Source organism: Vipera berus (genome assembly GCF_964194415.1).
Source record: "Vipera berus genome assembly, chromosome: 3".
NCBI lineage: Eukaryota > Metazoa > Chordata > Lepidosauria > Squamata > Viperidae > Vipera > Vipera berus.
This window is the reverse complement of record NC_138204.1, coordinates 81,077,538-81,094,973: the sequence shown is the minus strand read 5'-3', so window position 1 is coordinate 81,094,973 and position 17,436 is coordinate 81,077,538. Positions and strand designations below refer to the sequence as shown.

The 17,436-nt window shown below is 34.9% G+C and overlaps 1 protein-coding gene across 1 annotated transcript in view; it reads left to right on the top strand.

Annotated features, from left to right (window-relative positions):
- COL24A1 (collagen type XXIV alpha 1 chain) overlaps nt 1-17,436 on the top strand; it is a gene marked incomplete at its 5' end in the record, with an annotated part of 153,334 nt that overhangs the window by 68,745 nt on the left and 67,153 nt on the right. Inside the window, 5 exons of the mRNA XM_081325373.1 lie at nt 3,025-3,078; nt 7,118-7,171; nt 7,925-7,969; nt 11,374-11,427; nt 12,419-12,463. Of these exons, the coding sequence (XP_081181499.1) occupies nt 3,025-3,078; nt 7,118-7,171; nt 7,925-7,969; nt 11,374-11,427; nt 12,419-12,463 (252 nt within the window). The remainder of the gene's footprint in view (nt 1-3,024; nt 3,079-7,117; nt 7,172-7,924; nt 7,970-11,373; nt 11,428-12,418; nt 12,464-17,436) is intronic.

Genomic DNA, 17,436 nt, shown 5'->3' with positions numbered 1-17,436 from the left:
TGCAGCAGTCAGTAAGCAGAACATTACATGACTGGAATGGGCTTAACAATTTCACTTCCCTTTTGGTTAAGCAAGCCACCACGGTTATTCAGTGAAACACCATTGATCATAACTTCATAATTTTACTTCTGCCTTCTCTATTAACTTTGCTTGTTGCAAGTGAAACACAGAAATGGTGGGCATGTGATTGCGAGATGCTGCAATGTTTGTAAAGGTGCCCTGGTTGCAAGGGATAGAAATGTTGATCATGTGGCCATACAACACTAAAAGTGTGATGATTGGTCACAAAGCTTTTTTTAATACTGTCATAACTTTGAAAGCTCATTCAATGAAACAATCAGTAAGTGAGGACTAACGTATATTTATATCATTAATTGATTAATATAATATCACTAATAAAGAATAAACAGACAGGCCTAAGTCTGAATTGAAAATTTCTTGGGAGCTTTGTTTTGAATTCCAGGATGGAATGTGATAATTTTAAATATAAGAAATCCAATAGTTTTCATTGACTTCACTTTCTGAATAGATTATTCTTCAGTATCTGCCAGGAAAAAGTGGATATATTTATTGAAATTTGCTAATTTGGCTAGTCTAGTACACTTTTATTGTTATGGTATTGCTAAAATATAGGGACGCGGTGGCTCAGTGGGTTAGGACACTGAGCTTGTCGATCAGAAGGTCGACAGTTTGGTGGGTCGAATCCCGAGTGCTGCATAACAGAGTGAGTGCCTGTTACTCGTCCCAGCTTCTGCCAACCTAGCAGTTCGAAAGCACGTAAAAGTGCAAGTAGAAAAATAGGGACCACTACGGTGGGAAGGTAACAGCGTTCCGTGCGCCTTTGGCGTCTAGTCATGCCGGCCACATGACCACGGAGACGTCCTCGGACAAGCGCTGGCTCTTTGGCTTTGAAACGGAGATGAGCCCTAGAGTTGGAAACGACTAGCACGCATGTGCGGGGGAACCTTTACCTTTACCTATTGCTAAAATGCATCCAAAAATATAGTTGTAAATATAAGATCTAGATTTATTTCATGAACAGTAAATAGAACTAAGTTGCTTATGTGTAGCAAAAATATCATGGGTCAGAAAGATAAAACTGATTAAACTGTGTCTGGATGGGTTTGGAGGGCTTATGTTTCTCAAAGAGCAGGCTGATATGTAATGTTATGGATAGCTTTTGGAAGTGTTTTTAAGATAATATTGATGGACTGCTGTTTGAAGGAAGAAAATTAAATATCCCCAGACTGTCTTAGAGTCTATTTAAAAATGCTTTTGAAGCTAAAAATATTTGTATTATTTGTAATTCAGATGAGTTTTGTGAACCAGCTGTATGCTTCTATTCTTAGAAATGTTGTATTGTTAAACTCTCTGATAATAGTAATTGCCCCAAAATTGTTTGTAGGAAGCACTCCCTCGTCAGACAGAACCCAACATGTCTTTAAGTCATTTTTCTTCTTTAGCGTGGAGGTCTCTCTACTGCACTATACAAGCTTTTTGTTTCCTTGGGAAGCTTTTCTCTCCAGAATGCTTTTGGATTAAAAAAAAAACATTACTTATTGTTTTCAACATGAACTTCACTTGATCTGTAAATTATTTTGATTTGCAATTGAGCACAAAATCCCCTCAAGACAATAAACTGTATGGAAGATTTCTGCCATATGTTTTGTATAGAAAAGAACTCTAGAATTATATAGAGAAGTGATGTTTGATATGAATAAACGTTAGAAGTAATGAAGTGCAGGTTTCTCAACATGAGTCATTAGCTAACTTGTGTTTTTTAGTTCCAAGAAGGTTTCATTCACAACTATGTTGTATTTTATACTGACGTATTTGGAAGTTCTGATGAAGTGTTACAAGCTTTGTAATTGTTGTGTTGCAATAATATGTGTTAGGGGTTTTTTTATACAATAGGCATAGCAGCTATTACTAGATTACCGATTTTAGGAACCACTCCATATAGGTAGATTTATAAAGATGCTGTGATTTTTATTTACCTATATCACAGACATTTGAATTCATTAGAATACTTTGTTGTTGCCAAAGTAAGACTTTATTTCCAGATGGTTACCAACCAGACTGAAAGTCCAGTAATCACAAATACTATAGGAATAATGGACATTTTCTGAAATAAGACATATTCCCTTAAAAAAAAGAGACACATCTGGTGATTGAAGATTACATGTAGCCCAGTTGCCTCATTTTACTATTCTTCTTTAGGATTTGGAAAAAATTAAACCTTTTATTTATGTACCTGCAGCAGCAAAATCTCCTGGGTAGAGTTTAATGTAATTAGGACATTTGTTAATACTGAAGTGCTTTCTAAATCATAGAGAGATGTCATAATGAGGGATCTAAATGCAATATTTGATATAACCAGTTATCAGTTAGTGGGAAGAAGTGGCTAAAAAGGGAATGTGTAATCTCAGTGGCCCATACATTATTCTCACTCAGACAAGCTGCAGATCAGCATCTGGAACGTTTCAAGATTGATTGGATCCTTTTCTATAGTAAAACAGTTGATTTTTCCCCCACTATATTCACTGCGAAGGGACACGGTGGCTCAGTGGGTTAGGACGCTGAGCTTGTCGATCAGAAGGTCGGCAGTTTGGCGGGTCGAATCCCGAGTGCCGCGTAACAGAGTGAGCGCCTATTATTCGTCCCAGCTTCTGCCAACCTAGCAGTTCGAAAGCACGTAAAAATGCAAGTAGAAAAATAGGGACCACTACGGTGGGAAGGTAACAGCGTTCCGTGCGCCTTTGGCGTCTAGTCATGCCGGCCACATGACCACGGAGACGTCCTCGGACAAGCGCTGGCTCTTTGGCTTTGAAATGGAGATGAGCACCAGCCCCTAGAGTCGGAAACGACTAGCACGCGTGTGCGGGGGAACCTTTACCTTTACTTATATTCACTGCAGCTAAACAAAAGGGGAAAAATAGAAAAGAATATCTAAGGTCTTAGTTTTTCCTTAAGTTCTTGAATAAAATGATAATACCATTTCTTTGTTTGTTTATTTGGTCCTAGGGTTTTCCAGGAGATATTGGTGTACCAGGTCCAAATGGTCCAGAAGGCCCAAAGGTTAGAATATGTGGAACTTTACTATAAATTCTTTGTAATTAATTGCAGCAAGTAAAATTGTAGGAGAAGCCATATTTTACTGATTTTGGAATCTTTTTGCTGCTTGCTTCAAAGGAGTTGAGAAATCAGTTTTAAAGCAGTTGCTAGTTTTTATGTACAGCAGAAGCAATATGGGAAAAGGACAGCAGGATGGATCTTGTTAGATCAATATTATTTAAGTCAGTTCTCTCCAAATGTTGGACTTCAACCCCCCATCAAATTCCCATGCTACCCAGCTATGAAGCCATGATATGACTTATATCCCAGTACATCTAGAGAGTGCTAAGTTTGAAAAAGGCTGTACTGAAACATTGCTGGGAAGAAAAGATGGCTTATAATGTTCAACGAGACCTGTTGCTATTTTATTTTATTTTATTTTGCTACTTTTTGCTATTTTTTCTACAAACCCATTTGCACCAGGAGGGGTATGTATCTTATGAATTATAGATCCTTCAGTACCATTCCAGCTGTATATATTCAATAGACAATTTGCTATGGAAAATTAATCCCTCTGGATGTGACACATATTTTCCCCTACTAAATATTCAATATCCTTTCCCAAATCCCGCTATGCTGGTTGATCATAGTCAGAACACTGATTATTTAGTTGGAAGCTGAAAATTTTATTTGATGCAAGGATGAGTCTTTTCTATGTAACATTTTGGCTCTCATAAATGGAGAATATGGTCTTTAATTAGAGAAAATTGGTGGCTTACATTTGAGATGAACATTACCTAAATGGGAAAGCTTTTACAGAGTCCATAATCGAATGATCCCATGTGAAACTGGAATTGTTCAGTATTAGCACTCCCAGATGTCACGTACTGACTGAGGTTTTGTGGAGTTTCTTCTGACTTTTTTTTCTTGGAAGACTGTTTTGCCAAACTCTTCTTTTCCTCATTCTTCTCCCTTGGAACTTCTGTAAAAATATAAACTAACTGACAGGAAAACATGACAGAGCCTTTTATATTAACACTAATGTAAAATATTGACTCTTGGGAATGAGACAGTTTCCAAATGACCTTCTCTTTCCATCACTGTCTTCCCAATTCCCAATTCAAAAAAGAACATTTGGGAAACTGTTTCGCTCTTTTATGATCAATCCTCTAATGTACTGTAATTTATTTAAACTGCTAAAAGATTATTTGGGTTGCATCTGTTTACCTCCAGTTATGTTTTCAGGTAATGTCTCTGATTTCTGTATCACAAAAGCAGCATCAAAAATGGGACAGCTTGCAGCTTTGGTAACAAACTTTATGGTATTAGGGTTGCATATCTTAACAGTTAGATTACTGTAATTCATTTAAAGCACGTTATTTGCACCATGGTGTTGTTAGCTTTGTTGCAGATTGTTTCTATGTAGGACAATGATGGGAGGTCTGGGAATCTGGGTACTCTGAGTTCTGCTGCAGATTGGAATTGAGCATGTGGGTCCACGGATATGGTAGCTTGTTCTATCGGTTCTCTACACCAGGGAACCAGTTTGGTGCAATGGTTAAAGGCACCAATTTAAGAAACCAGGAAACCATTTAGTTCCACCTTGTGCACAAAGCCAGCTGGATGACCTTGGGGCAGCCATTTTGTCTCAGTCCAGGAAGATAATTTTTCAAAAAGTCCTGTATAATATTTCTGAAGCAGGGCATTTCATTTTATTCCTGTTTTAAAAATATCAGAAAAGAAGTAACCTGTGCAATAATTACAAAGCATTTTGTAAACAATGCAACTGTTATTACTTTTTGTGACCTATGCAAAGCATCTTTCACCTCTTTTAAAATATATTTACGGGTTGAAACCGATAGAAGAATGCTAGAAATAAAATATGTTTGATCTAAACTGGTTGGAATGGGCCCAAATCTTGTTAAATAATCTCCAGTGAAATAAAGATTTTTTTTTACTGAATGGGTACCAAACAAGAACAGAAAGATGTTTCTAGCTTTGAAATACTATTCAATCATTTCTTTCTACAAATGAGGCACATATGCATCACAATGTTACGTTAAGTTCCCCGTTAACTTTGTAATAGAACTAATAAAGTTTCTAATGTAAATGGACAGAATAAGTGATTTGATTTTTCCATTTTATAATATCCAAACATTGAGTCAATGCACTCTGAGTTGTATAAAACTATTTAAATCTCTGCTAGAGCCAAAAGACCCATCCACAGATCAAATGCTCTCTAAATAGTTTAGATTATGCTGTAATCTGAGCTTCCTATTGTCCTCTATCTCTGCTATGTGGTGAGCATTTAATTTAATTCAGTTCATGCCACTAGTGTCACAGAGAGATACTTCCATTCAGAGGAGGCTACATCTTATGAGAAAATAAGTACCATTGACGATCATGGTCTTTACTTCTGAGAGAACATGTGACCATGGAAAATTTCACAGAGGTAGCAGTTACGTTTTTCAGACATTTATTAAAATAAGCCTCATAAAGTGTAGCTCCTTGATTAAGTGAAAAAACAATCCATTTCAGCTGATTAATACAGAAGTTTTTTTCGTCGGTTGTAAAAGTACTCAGGAAAATGGAACTTCAGAATATCTTGAGAAACTTACATACAGGTCAAGAAGACACAATATGGACTGGTTCCAGTTTGCCAAAGGAGTAGGACAAGGCTGTATATTGTCCTCTTTTTTAGTCTATATCCATCCATCCCTCCATCCATCCATCTATAATTTTTTTTTATTGAAAAGTTTTACAATACATTTTATCTTTAACAATCCCCCCCTCCCTCCACCCATCCCTTCCTAACCCTCCCTAACCCTCCCCCCCTTCCCCCTCCCCCCTCCCCGACTTCCCAGAGCTAAATACAAGGTATAAAAGCAAAAAACAATCATAAACAACCATATGCTAACAACAATAAACTATTAAGTCTATCGCACTCTAGCTCATATGAAATGACTACAAGCAATACTAATATCACATAAAAAAAAACTTATTCAAATGCTAAGTGAAACTTTTTAGTCCCATATTTGTTCTGGATATAATCAATCCACTTTTTCCACTCCATAATATAACGTTGTTGCGAATGATCTTTCAAATAAGCCGAAATCTTTGCCATTTCCGCCAGGTCAGAAACTTTTAGAGTCCATTCTTCTATAGTAGGGAGTTCCTACTTCTTCCAATATTGACCTACTAAAAGTCTTGCTGCTGTAATTAGGTTCAGCATCAACTTGGTGTCCACAACAGTAGTATCTGTAATTATGCCCAACAAAAACAATTGCGGACAAAACTTTATCCTTTGCTTAAATATCTTCTGCATATTCCACCAGATTTTAATCCAAAAAGCCTTAACCTTTTTACAGGTCCACCATATATGAAAATACGTTGCATCTTCGCCACCACATCCATCTATAATTTTTATTAAAGTTTTTTCCCATGTAGTAAAAACAATACCAATTTTTAGATAAGAAAAATAGAGAACAGTCATAGAAAAGTGTAAAAGAAATAAAGAAAATTTAATTTCATTTAAGGCTAACTTTTATAGGATGCTAAAACATCTGTGATTACTGAGCTCACTTTTTTATGATATACACTCTTGACTGCAAATTCTATTGCTGAAGTGCTGCTAGTGGGAGATGATTATTTTTTATGTGTTGCTGTTTTTATGATCAGAATCCACCCTTTGCAGCTGCTTTCCCACCTGCAATATGAAAAAAATAAAAATTAATGCGTATGCCTAATCCAAGATTAATGGTTTAAGCAGAAAATGATTACAATTTACTCTCCATTTAAGTAGTTTTCCTTTGTGAGCTTTTAACACATAATTGGAATGCACATGCACATAACAGTATGCATATTGTACTTTTATAGAGAAGCTCAAGTGGCTATTGATTTAATAGTTAAGGCTTCCTTAACTATTACAACATAAAGAAACCATTACAACATAAAGTGGGGAAATGTCAATTAAAATTACATTTCTTACTTTTAATCCTCATACTCCTCTATGCTTTCTGCAGTAGTATCCCTGTTCATTAATCTTATGATTTATGTTATTTAGGGATTTCTAGGTGACAGAGGTCCTCCGGGTCCACCTGGTCCCAAAGGAGTTGAGGTAAGGTGATTGTTATCTCAACAGCACACTTTTGTTTTAGAATTGGGATCTAGTCCTGTGTGACTGATCTTATTTTTAACCTGCAAAATTACTAAATGTCTCTCTGGCAGATGTGAAGTATAAACTGTGGCCCATCAATAACTTACTTGTTTTGGTGATACCTGTACAAGGTTAAATGAACCAAATCTGGTATCTTACACACACTAGGAAGGACTATGTTTTGCATTCTGAAGAAGAAATATATTAATGTATAAATTAAATAAAAGATGTGTTGTTGAGTGTATATTTTAATATCCATCTTAAGAGATAACTTATCTGAAAAAGGAGGCATCTTTTCTTTTGAAACTGAATTCATAGTAGTGTACCTAAATAATTCTAAAGAAATCCAGACAATTAATTAATGTCCAATTAAGCAGATTTAGACATATATTATTATTATTATTATTATTATTATTAGTATTAGTATTAGTATTAGTATTATTAGTATTATTAGTATTAATATTATTATTATTATTAGTATTATATACCTGAATTTGTAACTATTGTTGCACAAAGTAATATTACATGTCACTACTAGGAAATAAATCCTACTGAATCCAGTGAGATTTACTCCTATATGCTTATGAATTAATCATTATTCTGTCATCTCTCAAGTTTAAGTATATACGTTCAGGTGTTTAGTCTTACATCACAAAAATATCTACGGTAAATGCAATATCCAAGAATAAAATGATTGTCCTTTTTTTGCTTTAGGGAGAAGAAGGACCCACTGGGCCAATTGGAGTAACTGGACCAAGGGTAAGTACTGAAAAAGGATGGAAGGCTGAGTCAACCTTGAGTGGATCAGGGTCGAACTCCTGGCAGTGAATCACTGTGCCAGCATTCCTCTACTTTACTTTATTGTAAAGTTACATTAAATCTTACAAATCTGAAATTTCATTCCTTCCCATCATCTTTAAAGCCCAATAAATTCGGGAGGGTGCCTTCTGAGACATTTGCCACATCCACATTCCTGAAACAGGCTAAGCTCACCCTTATCTGACCACTTCCCGCATCTCTCATTCAACATGCTATTACAATAATTATCTCTCACATTATAGGTGGCATGTAAATTATTTTTGTTGCAAAAATGTTTCTGCATGCAGTATATAAATCACTGTGGAAGATTGCATCTTCGTTGTATATGGAATTCTTTTAAAAAGTAATTGCATCAGTGCATTTTGGATCTTATTACTGTTGTAAAGTTCATGTCTAAGCTTTTTGTAAAGTACTTTTTGAAGTGCTTCTTTCAAACTGATATCAAATCAGCTTGTTCTGATTTTTCTTTTTTTAAATATATCAGGTGTTTTTGCAGGATTTGACATTATGCTTAACTTCCATAATTTCTACCTCCTTAATCTTAGAAGTTGGGACTGCTGGTATTTGTATTCTAAAACAGAAATCCCCAATCTATGGGCCATAGCCCACTACCAGGCCATGGTCTCTTGGCCATCAGGCTGCATGAGTAGTTGGGCAGTGCATGTGTATGCGTCCTCGTGCCACTGTTGCCGTGAGTGTTGTGAAGGCGACAGCAGCACCCCTTGTATCGTGTGGGTGGCGGCGTTGCCACAAACTTGCATGGGAGGTGGCAGCACCACAAGTGGCAGGTGGCTGTTGGCACACCACTTGCTGTTGTTGGCATCGCCACGAATCTTGTGCTGGTGGCAGCAGCGCTGCAAGCAGTAGGCAGGTCGTGGTGCGAGCCCCGTGCTGGTGGCAGCATCGCTGCGGGCTGCGGCGTTATCCTCGCGCCAGTGGTAGCATCACCATGAGCCTGGAGGTGGCAAAGCCACAAGCCTCACACAGGCGCCGGCATCGCTGAGAGCCTCACGCGCATGCTTGCAGTCCCGTTTGCATGGTGCACATGTTCGCAGCCTGTTTGTGCGTGTGCATATATGGCCACATTCATGTTTATGTATGCAAGCGTAAGGCGCCTGCCCCTCCCTCTCCCAACGGGCCCGCAAACCCCGGTCTAAAATATTCACAGGAAATTAGCATACCTAGTCTATGTCATAGAATAGAATATAACTATAAGTTTCACTGATTTTACTTTTATTTACTTTACTAAATATATTCAGTCCATTTTTCCTCTTAAGATTTCCTACCTTTCTATATACATTTTATAAAAATATTACGTCTTACTGGTAACCCCTCTTCTCCTACTTTCACATTCATTAATGTTTCAAGAATGTTTCGTTTTATAGGTAACTACTCCACTTGAATTAATTATCAATATTCTTCTCAAGTTCTCTTCCCTTCCTCTTGCCCATGACTGAAATGCTCTCAGCTAGAACTCAGATTCTTTCTCAAAGAAAGTTGTGAGTTTTAATTTGTTCAGAAAGTATATCAATTATTTGTAATATAGAATTTAGGTTCCCTGGCATAGAATTACTTATTTTTCTTATGTGTGTTTTTTGTAATATTTTAGAAAACTAAATAATAGATGTTTTTCTTATGTAAAGTTTCTTTTCTCCGCTCATTTATATTGTTACATTTTAAATGATCCTAAATACTTAGAGGTATTAACAGACATATAGATGATTCATCACAGAGCAATATTCTTTAAGACATAAAATGAATTTCAGTCCAGGTTTAAAATATTCACATTTTAATATAATTTCTCATTTGGGGCCGAGTTTCCATCTATCTAAAAAGATGTTTTTCTTATCTGGAGTTACGTTTCTCCACTCATTTATATTGTTACATCCTTAAAGGTTCCTAAATACTTAGAAATATTAAAAGAAATAAACAGAATTCATTACAGGGAGATTTTCTTAAGGAAACAAAATGAATTTCAGTCCAGGTTTAAAACCTTAACATTTTAGTATATTTTCCTATTTGGGGCTGAATTTCCATTTCTCAGGTTAAAAAACTTCAATATGGACTACAGTTAATCTGTATTTCTGACATCTCCAAATGTGACTATGAAGGATTGCCTATTAAAACATTGAATTTTTTTTACGGTTAATGTAAAACAATTTGTATTTTTGAAAAATGAATGAATTTGAGAAATGCAAAGCAGTAGCTGAAATGGGATTTGATTCATTGTAATGAATTTAGGTTCACTTGTGAAGCTGGAAAGAAGTTTGATCCCCTCACTGCTTTGGCCTTCATTTTCAGATTAATAGTAGTCTTACTTTTGGAAATTCTTAGTTTATGTATGTGCATCTGTTCCCATTGTCAGTTAAATAAATAGAGTTTCCGAATTAAGAAAATAAAACAAAAAAGTTAAATGTTTTATAATAGTTTCTACCTACTTTCTTTGAAATGGTAACAAATAGGCCTTGAGTGATTTTTTTATGTTTTCTGATAGACTGAGAAAGACCACTAGTTTCAATTAAAAAATAGTTTTGAAATCATTGTTTATTTTTTAATTAAGGCTAGTAAAGTGCAAGATTTAGAATGCTAAGAAAGAGAAATAGACGAAGCAAGAATGAATTGAAAGATAAACTCTGGAGATTATTATTTGATTGGTCCATATACTTCTTCAGCCTTATCCAAAATATATTTTGAAATCATATATTGGTGCAGATTTGGTTCAAGCATGAATGCTTAGAACAATTGTAAAAAAGATTATTTTAAAAATGTTCATGAATAACAATTATAGGATTATTGCTAGACAGTGTCTTTTTGGTAGCACCAAAAAGATAAAGCAGTCACAAAATAGTGAAAATTATGAAACACAAAAACAAGGGTTGTTCACAACAGATTTCCTATGAGAACAATACTTTATAAACCAGTTTGTACATGAAGTATAGCTGCAGTCATTTTTATTAATGAGCAAGATAGGTAGAATAGGCTCTTGAATAAGAAATTTTTTACAAGGCAGGTCTTTTTTCTGAGAAATGATATTCCTTTTGAAATTTCTGCCCTATGACACACAAATGCATACTTAGTCCTTGCATTTCAGCAATTGGAAATGAACAAAAATACTTAATGGATGAAGAGTGAACAGGTTCTCCACTTACAATACATAACTGCAATTTTCTCTAGGTGTTTTTGTTGAAATAAAAATCTAACGAAGTTTATATATACAGACGGCATATATTTTGGCCCACAGTCACTCTGATAGGTTGTAGCAAGCATAATGCAACTCTAATTGTCAATGATTTAATGAAACCTTAAAAGCTTTAAAAAAACTGGACTTCTTTATTTGAATATAGGGGAAACCTGGAAGGAAAGGTTTTGCAGGTGAACCAGGACTAGAAGGCCTGAAGGTAGGGATTAAAGTTATTCCTGATATTTGCTCTTGTTAAATTAAAAATAGTAAGAATTTGAATTTTTATCAAGTATTTGTCAAAATAAGAAAACACCTATCTCCCTCATAGAAGGACTCTGAGCGATGTACAAGTAAATGGTTAGTTTGTGAATAGTTGTAGAGCAGTGGTTCCCAACTTTTTCTATACCCCACACCTTTAGAACGCTTCTGATATATTCTCACACCCCTTACAAAAGTTCAAAATGAGTTATTCCTATACACTATAATGTTGACAGGGATGTGGTGGCTCAGTGGGTTAGGACGCTGAGCTTGTCGATCAGAAGGAAGGCAGTTTGGCAGGTCGAATCCCGAGTGCCACGTAACAGAGTGAGCGACTGTTACTCGTCCCAGCTTCTGCCAACCTAGCAGTTTGAAAGCACGTAAAAATGCAAGTAGAAAAATAGGGACCACTACAGTGGGAAGGGAAGAACATTCTGTGCGCCTTTGGCGTCTAGGTCATGCCGGCCACATGGCCACGGAGACGTCCTCGGACAAGGGCTGGCTCTTCGGCTTTGAAACGGAGATGAGTATCGGCCCCTAGAGTCGGAAAAGACTAGCACACACGTGCGGGGGAACCTTTACCTTTTTACTATAATTTTGAAACTTCTAAACCCAAGTTTTTGCACCCCCCTGGACTATCGACTTGCACCCCCAGTTGGGAACCCCTGTTGTACAGGAAAGCAGAGATAATATTGGTGAAGGAATGGAAAAATTGTTAGCAAATAAAAGACAATAAATGACATTTCAGCCCTTCAGGGAAAGGTAAGACGGTGAAAAAGATTTAAGTTGAGTTAATATGTTATGTGGAAAGTTTTTAGAGAAGCAAATAATCATCTTCTAACTGTTGGTAAAAGTGCCAAAGTATAGAAAACAGCATAATCTATATACAGAAGGAAAATATTTCAGTTTCATGTAATTTAAAATAAAGTCTTATATTTTTAAAACAACAGGGAGAAACAGGAGACCAAGGAGTTCTTGGGAAAACTGGCGAAACAGTAAGAATATACTATTTTCTATTTCTAAATGGATTCATTTTCATTTTTCTATAATTGCTCATTTATGATGGGCTATGAATTTAATTGAAGCTTGATATTCCTGTCAAAATTCAACTGCAAAAAATGAATCTTTGTGGAATTCCATAACCTCCCCAGTAATATTCTGCTTAATGTTCCCAGATAAGAAATTGGAGTTCGTATAATTTGCACTACTGGTGCAAAGTGAGAGAAAGAAATGCATGTTTGTGAGCCCAGTGGAAATTCTATGTTGTGGATAGAACACTCTTTTTATATTGGTTTTAGTTTCTTTCATTATATGACCCTGTTCGGTAAAATGCATTTTTCGCCATAGAAATTATAACACAATTCTATGTTAAGATGAAATGCAAAATCTAACTAGAAATAAAAATACAGAGGCATATACTGTAAGATTACAGAAATACTGATGTGGAAACTGACATTGAAATAATACATAGCAAAGGATTGAACTCTGTTTTCATTTATATAAAGCTTGTGGCTCTGCCTAATTGCTTAGCATCAGGTTTCAGAATGCAGGTGTAAATTATCTGCTTGGAATGCTCATTTTTATTTGAATGAACATGCTGTTTCTTTCTCCCTCTCTTTGCCTCATTATTTCTTACATTTATGCATTACTTAAAATTTATGCATTACTTAAGATTCATCTCTGCTGTGTATAGCTATATTAGTGAGGCATTGAAGATCTTATGTAGGAATGCCTCACTACATTCATTCAGAAGATGGATTAATAGTGTACCCAAAAGGAATGCATTATTATTAATCCCAAATTTGGTGTGCCTCATATTTATCTTAATAAACTGGAATTTGATGTTTACAGAATTTGTATTTTGCTAATCCGAAATGGCAGTCACTCTGAATTTGAATAGCACATTTAATCGTATTAAAGTCACAGTACTATGCATGGATGCGATAGGATGGCAGCACACAAATGCTGGTTAGCCAGTTTGTTTGCCTTAGTATATTGCATGTAGTTACTCAATAAGTTGATAAATTATTCCAAGGGTACACCATAAGTAATTTTTACAATTAAAGAAGATCTTAAATGATGTCATCATCATTAATGCTGGTCCTCAGGTAGTTTCTGGTTTTTTTTTAACGTACTTGCTAGATGTAATAAGGCCTGAAATAAAATTAATAACAGGGCTGTGCAGCCATATGGATTCACATTCTACATATCTTTAAAACATTTCTATTAGAGGTTTTATTTTAAAGAATTCCATAATTGTTACCTCAGTACCCTCATGTTCTGAATATCTGGATCAACTTTTCCACTTTGAATCCAGATTGTTGCTTAGTCCTAATTAATGTAATGGATTAAAAAGCACGCATTCTGAAGATAACTTTATTACGGATTTATTATGTTCTTTTTAGACTTTACAGAAATTTATATTTATTTAATATTTAATAATATATTATTAAATTTTAATATTAAATTTAATATTTAAATATCCTGTCAATATTTATACACAGAAGAACAACTTTCCACCTTCCTATATAAAAATATAGCTGTGGTCTCCATTTACCCTCTTTATTGATGGAAAATTTAGTATACATCTCATTAAAGATAATAGCGGTCTAACTAATATCAGGAAACAGGTGAGTTTGGTAAAATTTAGTGTTCCTAAATAGAACACTTTTAGTTTTAATCTAGATTTCTCTAATCCCTCATTTGACCGACCTAAGAAACCGTAGTTTGTGAAAATAAGGGAATTGTCTATTACAAATCCTCTGCTATTCATTTTTAGTCAAGAATTGCAAGAAATTTTAAATAACAACAATAATAAAATATATAATTTCTCAGTTTCTTATTTCTGATTTAGAACTTCACAGTATTCTTGTGTATAAATAAGTCCTATTTAGACATAAACTGTTGGATCTTTTACTGCCTGGAATACCCCCATTAGTTCAAAACAAAACATTATTGTTAAAAATCAGTGATATAATCAGTAACCAACAATTTATAGGTTTTATATAATTTTATAGGTTTTATGACTTCATTTTTATAATTACTTAGAAAATGTAGAATTTTAAATCATGCTTTTATTTTGCTGAAATTCAAATACAATTGTGCCAATATGGTAGATTTTTCAAAATGTACCTGATATGAAGTCATTTGCCTCATGTTTTCTCTAATAATTAGTTTGATTATATCTAGTACTTAATCAAGTAATCAATTTACTTGATTAAAAAAACCTGAGCAAGAGCAGAATTAAAAACAGCAGGTAGGATCCAGAATGAGAACTCCACAGAGAAGTATGTAAGACAGGGGTGTCAAACTGTGGGCCGGATGCATCATGCCAAAACTGCGCCCATCCCATTGCCGGCAATGTGGAAAAAGTCGCGATACATCGCGACATGTCATGTGACATTGCAAGTTTAACACCCCTGATGTAAGACATTAATGATGACTCAGGTGAGAAAAGAGAAAAGAAGTAATCCTTTTTCCTTCAGCAGAGAATCCATACTAGGTCCTGATTTATTTCACTGATGGAAAAAGGCTTTGTGGTTGAATACTTGGAGACTCAGAGCGCTTTAAAATAATGCAATAGTTTTAAGCTTTTGACTTTACTATCTCCCTTCTATTTAATAATATCAGATTCACATATGTGATTTTATTCTGGGTGATTCTGAATGAAAGGTGAAAGGATTACAAAATCCTTTGTCCATCGTTCCATTCTCTTTTTGGGAAATATATTCAAGGTTGGTTATTGTCAGTAGATACCTTTGCAGTTAGATTATTTAATATATGAAAAATCTCAATCCTTTTGTTGGAAGGTTCCGTAGAAATGATGCGTTTGGCTATAATTCCTTCTTGTGCGAAACCTATTCATATGGTAATTATTCATCATAACTCTTGTTGGTATTAGAGATCCTTCTAAATAAATTGCATTTTTTGTTGACATGAAACTCAGTCAAGGGGTTTTCTCAACAAGAAAAACTATTTTGATTTAATGTATTAGGAATGCATTATTTTGGCTAAGTATAACATCTTATAATTGAAATGCTTTTTTCCCTGGCTGGTACAATTAGTGGCTTCATACAGAATCAGGAGATCCAGTTATACAATATTTGGTTAACTTAATAAGAATGAAAAGAATTCCATTGAGCAAATTTGTAGAACAAATGAGATAAAGTGTTTTTTAAAAGTTATGCCAAGAAAAACACTGATTTAAAGAACTGGAAAAAAAATGCTTCTGTCTCAGTTATTGTATACTGGCATGTACACCTAAATTTCAGATTTTTAAATTACCACAGTATATTATAAGCAAGACTTTACATAAAACAAAAATGTTTTAAATATTTTTTAAAAAATAAGATCAGAATGTTAAAGTCTTTCTCCACTAGAAAATAATGTGGTTGATAAAAGGGCTGTTATTATATTTTGAAGCATTATAACTCATTGCCAAAGTGGCAAACATTTCCCAATTAACTGATTACGTAAACATCACTTCAACCTATGCAAGCCATTCTAAAAATTCAATTTGTGGATAATAGTAGCTTAAATATTACAATATTCTGACATATTGCATCAAATCACGTTGTTGTTAGCTGTGAAGTTGTGTCCGACCCAATGTGACCCCATGGACAACATTTCTCCAGGCCTTCCTGTCCTCTACCATCTTCTGGAGTCCATTTAAGCTCACGCCTTCAGTGACTCCATCCAGCCACCTCATTCTCTGTCGTCCCCTTCTTCTCTTGCCCTCAACCTTTCCAAGCATTAGGCTCTTCTCCGGTGAGTCCTTCCTTCTCATTAAGTGGCCAAATCACATTAAAGGACCATAAATAAATCTGTCAGCACCATGATGTTAGAAGGACAAATATTGTTAGAAGGACAAATATCTGAATTTGCCATGCTGCCTCAGGAATTTTGGAAGCTGAAGTCCGCAGGTCATAAAATTGCCACAGTGGTCCAACCCTGCTATTCAATCCCCTGTGGTAGGGATTGTGAAGTAACAACAATCAAGTTGCTTTCGTCTTCTGCACAAAAAGCACAGATATTGTTAGCATACTCATGTCCATAATGTAGATGTTTAAAAAAAAATCTAAAGCAGTAATCTGACACTTTTCAGCCCACTGGTCTTCTGTCATAAAATAGAAGAAAACAGCTCATTATTTAGAATAATTTTTGGGTTCAGTCCTACAGAACTCTGTCCAATCTGATGCTTCAATTGGATTAGTGACTCTCCAGCATGATTTCCATACTGGCTGAAGATTTATTGAAGCTATAATTCATACATCTGACATATATTGGCCTAAGAAAGGCTATTTTCAGCTCACTAGTCTCCTGTCACAAAACAGAAGGAAACAGCTCATTATTTAAGATATTGACTTAGAAAAAGTTGTTTTCCAATTTCATATATTCACACTTTCATTCTTCAGCCTTTGTGATCCTGAATCTTATCTTTATAAAGTTTCTTTATAATGGCATTAAAAGTTTGCTTCTCAGTTCCCAATTTTGATGCATTCTTCTTGTTCCAAGAATGTTGTTTTATTTATATTTGGTATTTTGGGGGATATTATACAGGTAGCACTTTTATGTAGACATCTTTTCTATATTGTTTCTTTCCCCTATGTGAATTTATTATTTTGAGTTTTAATTTGTTTTTAAAAGGCATTTAATATGCCAGGGAGTTTCTGGAGCTCATGAGACTTAGAGGAACAAAATTTAAAAGAGGAATACAACTTGGCTTTAGGCTCTGGTAATGCCTTACTCATATCTTATTTAAAATTTCTTTAATGTCCACCCTATTGACCATGGGAAAAGCTCTTCAAATTGAAATGTTTCATGAAAATATTTGAAGCATGTAAGATTGGAACTGTCTTATTCAAAAGCTGAATGCAGAATTATTTTAGATTTTTCACACATTTTAAAATGAAAATAAAAGTACACTGAAATAGATGTAATTATGATGCCGATTTACAAATATTTACTG